The sequence below is a fragment of the Misgurnus anguillicaudatus genome, chromosome 24 (assembly GCF_027580225.2).
Source record: "Misgurnus anguillicaudatus chromosome 24, ASM2758022v2, whole genome shotgun sequence".
NCBI classification, from domain to species: domain Eukaryota; kingdom Metazoa; phylum Chordata; class Actinopteri; order Cypriniformes; family Cobitidae; genus Misgurnus; species Misgurnus anguillicaudatus.
The window spans coordinates 32,903,143-32,915,294 of NC_073360.2; the positions used below are offsets into that span (position 1 = coordinate 32,903,143).

The following is a 12,152-nucleotide window of genomic DNA, read 5'->3' on the forward strand; positions in this document are numbered from 1 at the left end:
GTGCGTTCCACCTCGAGGAGGTCCCAAAAGCATCCCAATGACCAAACACATGAAGCAGGTAAGTAAAAGTTAAGACAAACTTTATTTAAATTAATAAAAATTACTGTTGGGCAGGGGGGAAAGGGGATGTTAAAATAATTCTTCTGTCCTCCAGCTGGTTCTTACAGGAGGGAGGGGGAAGAGGGGGCAAGTGCCGGGGCCAAGACACTACTAAGAGAGGAAGGAAGACAGGGGGACAGAGCTCCTTCCCTTGGTTTCTTGAACCCGTGGCGCCCTCCTCTTCTCCTGGAGGCAGAATAAACAACAGTTAGTGGATGTAGGGGGTATGAGGCGACTACCTGCTCTGTCACAGGATAAGCTCCGTAGTCTTCCAGCCGTTCCACGTCTTGCTCCAGCGAATGACCGTGGTGTACTTGTCACACCCAGGGGCTGGCTATGGTTTTAGCTAAAGCCACACCCCTTTTCAACTTCCACCTCGAGGAGGTCCCCAAAGCCAACCCAATGACCAGACAACCACGAGGATGAGTAAGTATAAAAACAATCTTTATTTATTTAAATATTTAAAATATACTTGGGAGATGGGGAAGGGGAAATTAAAACTAATGTCTCTGACTCTGCCCTCCAGGTGGGCTACGGCCAAGGCAATGGCGGGGAGAGGGGGAGGGGCGTCGAAAATCAGGCTCCTGCCTGGTCCCCTCTACCCGTGGCGCCCTCCTTTTCCTTCCTGGAGGCAGAATAAAAGCAAATGAGTGTTGGCGTTGTTTTTCCTGTCTGCGTACCTTCCTCCCTTTACGGGGACTTTCCACACGTGTCTGTGCTGTTCCCTGTCGTGTCGTGCACTCTCTGTTTCTCTTCCTCCACAGGCAACGGCTGGGACACAGAGGCACAGTTAGTTCGGCTTGGTTTGTTCTACCTCTTCGCTGACTACAGCTCTCTGTGAGTACAGGTTTCACACAGTTCGTCCTCTTGGTGCTCACTCTCTTTCTCTTTCTCCACAGGTAACGGCTGGGACACAAAGGCACAGTTAGTTCAACTTGATTTGACTCTCACCTCTTCGCTGACCACAGCTCACGGTAAGTACAGGTTTCACACACAGTTTGTTCTCTTGGTGCTCACTCTCTTTCTCTTTCTCCACAGGCGACGGCTGGGACACAAAGATACAGTTAATTCTACTTGGTTTTTACTCTCACCTCTTCGCTGACTACAGCTCACGGTAAGTACAGGTTTCACACAGTTCGTTCTCTTGGTGCTCACTCTCTTTCTCTTTCTTCACAGGCAACAGCTGGGACACAAAGGCACAGTTAGTTCGACTTGGTTTTGCTCTCACCTCTTCGCTGACTACAGCTCACAGTAGGTACAAGTTTCACACAGTTCGTTCTCTTGGTGTTCACTCTTTTTCTCTTTCTCCGCAGGCAACAGCTGGGACACAAAGGCACCGTTAGTTCGACTTGGTTTTGCTCTCACCTCTTCGCTGACTACAGCTCACGGTAAGTACAGGTTTCACACAGTTCGTTCTCCTGGTGCTCACTCTCTTTCTCCTTCTCCACAGGCAACGGCTGGGACACAAAGGTACAGTTAGTTCGACTTGGTTTTACTCTCACCTCTTTGCTGGCTACAGCTCACAGTAGGTACAAGTTTCACACAGTTCGTTCCCTTACAGGATCCTCCTTGCGTTCCGTTTCGGTGCGTTCTCCGTCCCTGTAATCAACAGACTTAGAAAAGGGGCCAATATAACACAACCAGGTGGCGGACTTACAACAATTGTTTTTTCTCAATAGGTCAGATCGACAAGTAGTTTTCCAGGCAGCGTCGGGGACAAACCCTCACGACGAGCTCGATGGTCACAGAGGGGTGGATACGTCGCGCCGTCACACCAGGCCGAGCGCTGCCCTTCTCTGGCGGCCGTTAGGCGATCGTATATCGAGCAGGGGCGCCCCTTTGTAGAGGCACGGGACGGCAAAATTCCTACACCTCACTCTCTGCAACAGTAAGTAATACGTAGGTAAAAGCATCAACAGTAGTGACCTTTAATGGTACTCACACGTACACCAATCGTTCAGTTCTTCACCATCGTTCTTCAGAAGCACCCCAACGTCTGGACGGGAGATCGTTTCCGTGGCACCGCTTCGCTACGTCGGCCTGAAGCGTATTCACAACATATATTCAGATGTTCTTTGCTAAGACGGCAACCTCTTCGTCTTCCTTTGACAAAGTGTACGAAGGCGGGGGTTTGTCTGACAAGGCACACAGCAATACACAGCAGTACACAGCACCCCGTCAAAAGTGAAAGTTTCCACAGCACAAAGACTCACCCACCACGCTCAAGTGTACACAAAGGACGCCCGTCTCCTTCCACTTTGCCCAGGTCCGATTGGTGATGGAAACTTCGATCTAGCTGATGGTCTTGTCGCTGTGCTTAGCTTCCCTTGAATATTCCCTCGGCTCACCCACCACACTTTCTCAGGGGTAGGGCCGCCCTCCTTCTCTTGGAGGTATCCACTGGAAAAACAGGTTAGTATACAAAGCGTCTTCACCAAATGTTATACACACAAGTACCGTGAACTATTTATCTCACTGTCCTTTGCTTCTGGTCCACACAACAGGCAACATCAATCCTGCAAAACAGGGCGTCTCTCCAGCGTTTACACAATTCACTTGCAGGTCTGTACTCACATATACTCCGTTCTTCTCCTTGTGTTGTGTCTTTGTTTACGATTTCATCCGTTCGTTTTTCAACCTTTAAAGTTCACAATATCTCTCCAACTACACCGCTTCAGCCTGGGAAAGAGAACTGGACCGCTACCAGCAACGTACCCGATGAGTACACACAGCACTTCAGTACAACATCAACAACCAGCCTCTAACTGTGATTTAAACTGTTCTTTTATACTGGCCTGCCCTGCATGTCCTCCAATCATCGCCGCTCCCGTTAACTAGGCACAGCTGTGTCTAATTTGCCGATTTTCCTTCCCGCGGCGTTACCGGAAGTTGGCGTGGCCCGGGCGGAAACACTTCCGGGCGGAACCAAACTTCCCCAACTTTGGTTCCGCCCCTAAAGATCGTCACCTTGTGACATACTCAGGTAAGTATAAGTGGGAATTCCTTCGTGTCCGTAACTCTCTCTCTCTTCTGCTCTTTCTACACAGGGTGCCGGAACCACTCCTCTCTGTCCGCGGCCAGCTGGGGTCCAAGCTCGTCCCGGATGCCTGCTGCAGTCACACACACAAAAGACAGGTTAAAGAAACCTCACTATACCGTGGTGCCTCCCTCCGGCACTGGAGGTTCGCAATGGCAGGCTGTTGGAATAAGAACTACTCCACTTTCTCTTTCAGGTTGCTTCGGGGATGCTGCGAGGACTTTACTCCACTAGGCCAACGGACGTACCAGGTAAGTATGGACTTTACTCGGCGCATGGGACTGAATCTACAGTCTCTCAGGTAAGTTTGACTTTACTCAGCTCTAGGATGGCTTGGCGGTTCCCTGGACGTGCTACTCTGTATCAACAAGACGGTTCGAGTACATCTAGCTTTTAGCTCGGGCTCTAATGTGGCTCTGCGGTTCAATGGGCGTGCTGCTCTGTATCAACAAGACAGTTCAGGTACGTATAGCTTTTAGCTCTGGCTCTGATGTGGCTCTGCGGTTCAATGGGCGTGCTGCTCTGTGTCATTAAAGGCAGTTCAGGTACGTTTAGCTTTTAGCTCTGGCTCTGCGGTTCAATAGGCGTGCTGCTCTGTGTCGACGAGACAGTTTGGGTATGTATAACTTTTAGTTCTAGATCAACAAGCTCTTCAGGCAAGTATGGCTTCTAACTTTACTCTTCCTCACTCACTCTTGACACATCACAGGTGAGTATTACAACATAGGTGAAAAAGGTTGTAAGTCACCTAGCCTTGGTCCACGGCGAGAGAGTATGATTGTTACCCACTTCTACACAGTTGCTGCGTGCCTGTCGCGGCCAATGCCGTCCGGAGAGGCGGTGAGGATGCAGATGGGACTGTGAGATGGTGTCCGTAAAAGACCCGTCGACTCCGCTTCCTCCCCAAGGTCGGAACGACACCTATACTGGTGGGGCAGGCGGCTAGGCCCTCTCTCCACACTGGGTTTGCACACAACAGTTAGTTTGCGTCTTCACAATTTCTCTACTTCCTTTAATTTCCACTATGATCTCTTCCACAGCACTCAGATACAGTACTCACACAATCTCCTTCGTTGCTTGAACACGCTGGCGGGGGGAATAAGAAGGTAAGTCCACGATGATGATCACGCCACAGCAGCTCCACGACACATCTCACAGCGACTGGCTTGACTTAGGGACAGTACGGGCGACAGGAGACACGGCACAGCACTGCAAATACTTCAGGTGCACACACGTCAATAATGCACACTCACCCACGGCAATCCACACTTTTGTTAGTGACAGATAAGGCCCATACCTCCACGCTGGGTACTTCACTGAAGGGGGAGATGTTGCAATCGCTGCCACAGGCGATTTGGATGGATGACACGAGTCCCCACACAGCGCTCCAGATGTCCTGCAATCCACTGGCTCGCCCACCGGCTTCGTTCTCCACGGTGGGGCCACTACACAACTACACACTCCACACAAATAGTACTGTCCGTTCCTCCAATGCTTCAGTGAATGTAAAATAAACCACTGGTACTCACAGTCTGGTGACACTTATTTCTCTTCTTCCGTGATGTTCGCCTTCCTTCAGCAGTCTTCCAAAAGTCCCTCGACTCTGCGAAATCTCCGCCAGAGATCGTGCTTCACTGTGACCTTCAATGCAGATGTACACACACAAGTAAGAATGTACTGCTTCAATATGATTCGTCTTCTTCCAAACCTGTTTCAATGACTTGTCTCTCTGTCCTCTTTCCTCCAACGGATCCTCTCTTCAACTCTTTCTCGTCCACTTCACCACATCAATACACCGCTTGCCACAACGCCCGCTCCAACATCCACAAGAAACAATGGAACAACCATGAACAACGTCTTCTTCTTCTTCTTCAGTGAATTTTATTGGCAGTTTGCAAACTTTGTGCATTACCGCCATCTACTGGATTGAGGTGTGATCACATTGGGAAGTCAAAAATAAATGTATATATATATAAAAAAAATGGGCTAAAGTCTTAGAAGGTAAAAAGAAGTAATAGAAAACGAAAAAATATGAAAACTTGAATAAATGGTAATATTTGTCATGATTTTGGTTTTATTGATTGATATATTTTGGTTTCTCTGTGTTGGTGTTTTTGTGTTGACAGTTTCACACGTGCACGTCTTAGTCACGGGTGTAATTAGTGTTATCTGTTTCACCTGCGTCACTCACCTGCAGTTCATTTCATGGCCATTCGGTTCAGTATTTAATCCCTGTGTGTTTTTGTGTTCATTGCAAGTCCTGTGTATGTACTCGCCCGTTACTAGCTCTGCTAGTGTCTTGTCTGGTCTTGTCTGGTCTTGTCTGGTCTTGTCTGGTCTTGTCTGGTCTTGTCTTGTCTTGTCTTGTCTTGTCTTCCAGTTAATTGTTTTGTTTATTTGCCCAATTTCTATCTGTGCTCTCTGCTGCTCAGGATCTATCTCGCTGCTCGCTGAAGACTTCAGAGACTGTTTCCATCTGTCAATATTAGAGACTGTGATTCCTGAAACTAGAGTGAGACTCTCTGCGGCTCTGTCGCTGTCCAGCAGAGCGGGTCATCCCCGCTGGAGCTGTCCAAACAGTTTGCTCCCGCACCTTTAACGCTCTCTCTCTCTCCCCGCAGCCCGGATCTCTTCAACCCCGTGAGTGGATATCCTCCAGCGAGCGGACCCTGTGTTTATTGACTATCATTATTTTCCTTTAAATAAATATTCTGTTAATCTGCTTTGGGATCTCTCCGTGTTTATTTCACTCTGCCTGACAATATTATTGATATTATGAACTCATTCAAATCTTTAATCTTTCTAAATAAATTTTAAACGTAATGTGATAAAAACGCTATAAGAGACACATAGAGGGATCAGACTTCGCCAGAACACCAGATATCTTCCTCTAATTATTTTCTATTCTAATTATTAAAAGATTTCCAAATGTTTTTATCACTCCAGTCTGTCCGGTTGAGGGCTTATTGCAAACATAAACACCTATGTTTATCTTCAAATGGTGTCTTCGATGACGGTATACTATAAAAATGAAGGTCATCTATTTTGGCATTCCTATTATGACACTCAACAGCACAACAAGACATTTTCGAGTGAGTTATATTGTTCGTTTCACTCGTGTCTCATTCATTTCCACTGTTTTTCTGCCACCACATGCGCATGTGGTAACTGTGACGTCGACTCGCAAAAGGTCTATAAAGCTATCTTTAAGCAGTGGACATTTGGACCGAACAATCCTATCTAGAAGTACTGTGTATGAGACAAGGCAATAGTCTGAAACAGCATCGCTCTGAGGTGATATTTCTACGTTACTAATATTGAGCGCAAGTGTCAGAATTAAGTCTAATGTGTTTACGGCTATGCATGGGCCCTGTCACATTTTGTCTAATACAGAGAGAGTTAAGAACATTAATGAAAGCTAGTCCTAACGCGTCTTTTGGGTTATGAATCTGGATATTAAAGTCACCAACGATAAGAGCTAGTAAGATAGTAATAGACACAATTTCTGTTACACAACTATTTAAGAAAGTAATGCAGACATTGTATAATCTATTCACACATATTGCATGGGTGTAAAGCAGTGGATCAATGTTTGATGTGCTTTGTAAACATTTTATTGCGGTCTGCAGGTGTTCAGGAGATAATCTGTATAGTATGCTACATAAATATTATTTAATGTGCTTGCTTAACATTATTAAGTTGTTAAAAATCTGTTTAATATGCTTTTGCATTTGTGTCAAACAAACAGCACAACAGAGTTTTTAATAAATAAAGGCTAAAATAAATCAAAACACAAGGAAAGCATTTTATAGATCTGTAATAGTGAGTTTTTAAATGCACTTTTTACATTACATGTTGATGAGATGCTTTTTATTCAAAGCTTACAACTGAGAGTGTGTTTAATATTTTGTTTAAGTTAATAATGAGGGGATGTCCTAAAATACTTTACTCTGTACATTACTAAAAGAGGTTTACATTGTCAATTCTGCACAACTTTATTCTCCTCATATATACATCACAAAAAAACTAAATGTATGCCTTGCTTCTTCCTTTAGCCATTTCCCAAAATGGAACTAATGTGATGACCTTTGATACGAAGACAAATACTGCTTACATTCTAGCCCCTATATTTGTCTTGCTTCTCATTTGCATACTTGCTGGAATCATCATATACAAGAAGTTTAACAGGTACATGTGTGTAACATAAGGGTTATATATTCTTATACCTTCTCAAATTAACATTTTCAATATGAATTGTAGGTCGTCACCTAATGATACGCAAGAATTACAGACTAATCAAAGGTAAGCCTATCTATGTGTACATAGATCTATGTATTTTTTAACCACATAACCATGTAGAAGCCTGAACTATACTTTATATAGTATCACACTTCCCTTTGTTTTTGTTAGGCAAGTTAGGCTAGCAAACAGTTTCTCATGTACAGTAGGTATACAGATGGTTTATCATTGTTGCTGAAAGTAGCCAAGCTTTTATTGAAATGAATGGGATCATGATGCTCTGCCGCAGCTTATTGCTGGTGGTGTGAACGGGGCTTATGCCAAATTTTTTCATCCAAAAAGTCTAAATAACAGCATCACAGTCTACATATCAAATGGAACACTTCATGTAGACTTGCAGTCACTTTGACTTACAATGGGTTATGGTTCAGAAGAGTGCTCATTGGCGCCCCTTTTTCGGTTGATATGCGCACTTGATGCAGACTTTTTCTGAGCCCGCACTTGTGTGAGATTTATAACAGACTTCTTCCCGACAGCCAAAAGCGGTATTACATCACGAAAGTGCACTCTTGTAGGAAGACTGTGTGTGTTTAGGGTGACATTTGCGATAATGCCATTCTTTTTACAAAATAATGAGTTTGTTGGCTTTTGATGGATCAGTATGAATTGGCCTTAATAAAATCATCTGCTCACAGGTCAAAGGATGCACATGCAATGTCAAAAAACAATCCCTCCTCTAACACTTATATGCCATCACCAAAAAGGTCTTGTGCGTTTAAACCCAGTCAGTCTCTAAAGCTGTATTTTTTCAGTGGAGTATTAGTAAATAGAAGTATCTAGATTTTTATGAGTATGGTAAATTATGAAATATATGTAATATATGTTGTTTTGCCTATATTGATTTAAAAAAATAATGAAATATGTATATTGTACTATAGTTATCGGATGCAACACATTTATCTACATGCCGTCAGTGTGTGAATGTGTGAGTTAATGGGTGAATGTGAGGCAACATGTACAGCACTTTGGATGGCCATAGGTCTGTTAAAAGCGCTATATAAATGCAGTCCATTTACCATTTAAAATGTTTACCTCTTATTTGTTTTTCTGTGCAACCCAGTGAGCAAAAATACTACTGTAAGAATATAACTAATCATTACCATTTCTTTACACTGTGAATTAACACTCAATTTTTGATTTCAAATAGAGTCTGAAATGTTATTGACTGACTTTATCTCTGTGTCTCTCTTGAAACTTTAAGAATGAGGAGTTTTGCAGCAACGTTGAAGATCTCAACAATTATGAAAATGTAGAATGAATATATCTACAAAATGTATACACAATACAGTGTTTTTATACAGAAAAAGTCAACATTTAACCAGTAAAACATTGTTATGAGTACTTTTTATATTAAATGCATTACTGATTTTGTTTGCCATCTGTATCTTTGTCTGTCTCCAAAGATTGCCAAGCAAACCGTTTTTTTTTTTTTATGTATAGAAATATCAATGTAAACAAAAAATATTGTAATGCTGTTTTAACTGAGAATTACATTTAAAGGGACACTTCACCGATTTGCATTAAGCTTTGTATTATTAGAACCCCAGTCATGTTTTTGAATGGTCGTGCATCATTCCCTCAGAAAAGAGAGGTACTTTGCGTATCGGCATGTTTGTTTCACAAATGAGTTTTGGCTAGAGCACAGGCACTGAGCCGGCAGGATTTGTGGAGTAAACATATTGTGCGGTGGACGCATTTGTGTGCGGCATTTTCTTCTTTGGGGATTATTTACACTTTGGCCAAGCACTCTCAAAAATAAATAAGAAACTGAGTGAAGCCTGCTCCAGAGACAATTAGTTTGTGTGGTGAACCAACCACCCAAGCTTCGTACCGTATATGGACAGCGGCGTCCTGGATACATATTTTAGACTGAAACTTGAAGCGACAGCTAAAGCCTGCAGGGATAAACGGACATCTGACTATAAAGTGAGTGTTTCTATTTTCTTTATTATACTAACGTGGCATGTATGTAAACAATAGCAGACAGCTGAGCTGTGTTCTGGATAAGTGGGAGTGGCTTGCAGATCTGTGCATTGTGGGAGTTTTAGTTTTCCATACAAATGCACCCTTAGGTCACGTTCTGTCTTTTCTCGGTCAAATAGGCACCAAATTCTAAATTTATGTAACATTTCGACTACCCACTTATATAACCCACTTTCAATAAAGATTAATGTTTCTACCAGTGAAATGTCCCTTTAAATAACCATACACTTAAAAATGTTAAAAACATTAAGGTTCTACCCATTGATATAGAAGAACCATTTGTAAACCTTTCTGTTACTTTGAAATAGACAAAGATATTTAAACTTAAAAAGTAAGAAAGAAATTGTTATTTTAAGAACTTTACATATTATAATAGCATGAAAAATATGTAAATGTTGTGCTTTTGATGGCTTCATTAATTGGAAATGAAATAACAAAATTGAAACAATAATGAGAAATATTTTATTCTTTATATAAATCATAATAATAATAATAAACAAGTAACTGTAATGACAGATGTTTTAGGTTTTTTTGTCAGTGGGGATAATTTCTGCGGGAATAAGAAGGGGCGGACTTGCCCATTAGGCAAAGGATGGCAATTGTCTTTGTCCCCGGGCTACCAAGGGGCCCCAAAGCGCAGGGGTGTACTTGATGAGCTGCCACTTTTTGAGGTTTATTTACGTGTTGTTGCTGATTGGACTCCAGTTCTGACACACCCACCAAACAAGAGAAAACGTATCTCAAACCCTGGCTCTCTGTTTATATTTCAAACAGAATTCAATTACGCTGCCTATGAAGTCTGTCCAAGTGTGTTTCTTGGAGCTGCCTTCATGCTGCCTAAGTCATTGCCTCGTGAGGCAGCGAGGCAACAAGTCAGCTGCCTAAGCTTTCGGATGCAGCCCCTGTTGCATACCGGTGCACACCGTTTCTGGGAAACATGTTGTTCAACTACTGTAGCATAACGTTGCACACTGATTTGAACGTGCCCCAGGTGAACCAGCTAGTCAAAGTGTTCAGGGTTGCTTGATAATTACAGATAGGTGTTTTGGAGCTGGGATGGATCTAAAGTCTGCAGCAAGATTTAGCAAGTTTATTATTATGTTTTCATGTTTTTATTGTGTTTTATCGTGCTACCTAGCTGTACATGTTAACGGTGTGCAAAAGGTACAAATCCCAAAGTAAATGATGACGCGAGTTATCGTTTCCAATGTAAATCTTTTTTCTTGGGCTACAACAAACATCCACTTTAAAAGCCTGTTTCTGACAATTCTCTATTTCGATGGCTGAATTTGTAAACCGAAACACTAAGCGGAGGAAGAAGACCCCCAGTTTAAAGTGATAGTTCACCAAAATTGAAAATTCTGTCATCATTTACTCACTTAAAAACCTGTATACATTTCTTTGTTCTTCTGAACACAAAGGAAGATATTTTGAGAAATGTTTGTAACCAAACCGTTCATGGACCACATTTACTTCCATAGTAGGAAAAAAGAATACTATGAAAGTAAATAGAGTCCATGAATGGTTTGATAATTGTTGTAATAAATCTTTGTACTTTGAGTGATTTGAAGTGTTTTGTTTATTTGTGCCCAAGCTCTCTAGAAGTTTACTCTTTCAAATTATTTTTGAGTGGCGTAGTGTATGGAAGGAAATCTGTGCCGTTGAATTTTGAATTCTAATTCTCAGCACTGATTTTTTTACATCGAATTTTTAACACTGAATTTTATTTCTCATCTAAATCAGACTTTGAATTTTAAAAGCCATCGAATTTCTAGCACTGCTTTTTTGCCTATGACATTTTTTTCAATGTTTTAAAAAAATTCAGTGTAAAAAAAATTCAATGTCTAAAAAAAATCAGTGTAAAAAAATCAATGTCTCAAAAGATTTAGTGAAAAAAAATTCAATGTCTCAAAAAATTCAGTGCAAAATAATTCAACGTCTCAAAAAATTCAGTGTAAAAAATATTCAGAGTCAACATCCGGGGAAGCAAGGAGCAGCAATCGATCCCTGTATCAAATCATTCAACATCCAGCCAATCATTTACGCTTCATTGGTCATGTGACGCCGAAACGGGAAGGCGGTGAAGTTCATGCGAAGGGTTTATTTGCATTAACATATGAAATCTCACATTTTTCGCATCTGGCAGATCGTATCATCAGTATATCAGGACCCTATTACATTTACATTTATCAACATCAAAGTGGCTTCTGTATTTAGATGTGTGATCGATCCCGTGCGGGGAGACGCGCTGGATGAATAGCTGGCAATCACAAATGGCTACAACTGGCTTTAACCATATGATTTAGGGTTGTCACGGTAACCGCACTCCCGTATTGTACAGTTCTACTGAGAAGCAAACAGTTGAGAATAACTAGCAACCCCAACAACCGTGATTCACATTTCAAGCTTCTATAATTTTAGCTTTAAAGGTTTTATCTTTGTTTATCTGCAGCGGCCGCACCGCAGATGAATGTTTCAGCCGGTGTAACTTTACCTGAACTTGACTTTCACCCGCATGCTTTTTATCAACAACAAAATCCATGTGAAATATAAGATGACCATCCCTCGACTCCACTGTTTTAGTCTGCCCTAATAACGGGCTTTTGGCTCTGCCTGAACTTATACTTTTTTGTTCTGCAACCTATTTAGTTTACTCCCATAGCCTATTTACCATAAACGGTTGTTACCTATGTTTTCTTATAAGTTTAATATGATTTAAATAAAAGAGCTAACA

General features: G+C 42.0%; 1 protein-coding gene across 1 annotated transcript in view; it reads left to right on the forward strand.

Moving 5' to 3' along the window:
- The window catches only part of LOC129438471 (sialoadhesin), a 133,149-nt gene extending 122,171 nt beyond the window's left edge, over nt 1-10,978 (forward strand). Inside the window, exons 5-6 of the mRNA XM_073863435.1 lie at nt 7,397-7,438; nt 8,637-10,978. Coding sequence (XP_073719536.1) covers nt 7,397-7,438; nt 8,637-8,688 — 94 coding nt within the window. The 3' untranslated portion in view covers nt 8,689-10,978. The remainder of the gene's footprint in view (nt 1-7,396; nt 7,439-8,636) is intronic.
- Nucleotides 10,979-12,152: the final 1,174 nt, after the last annotated feature.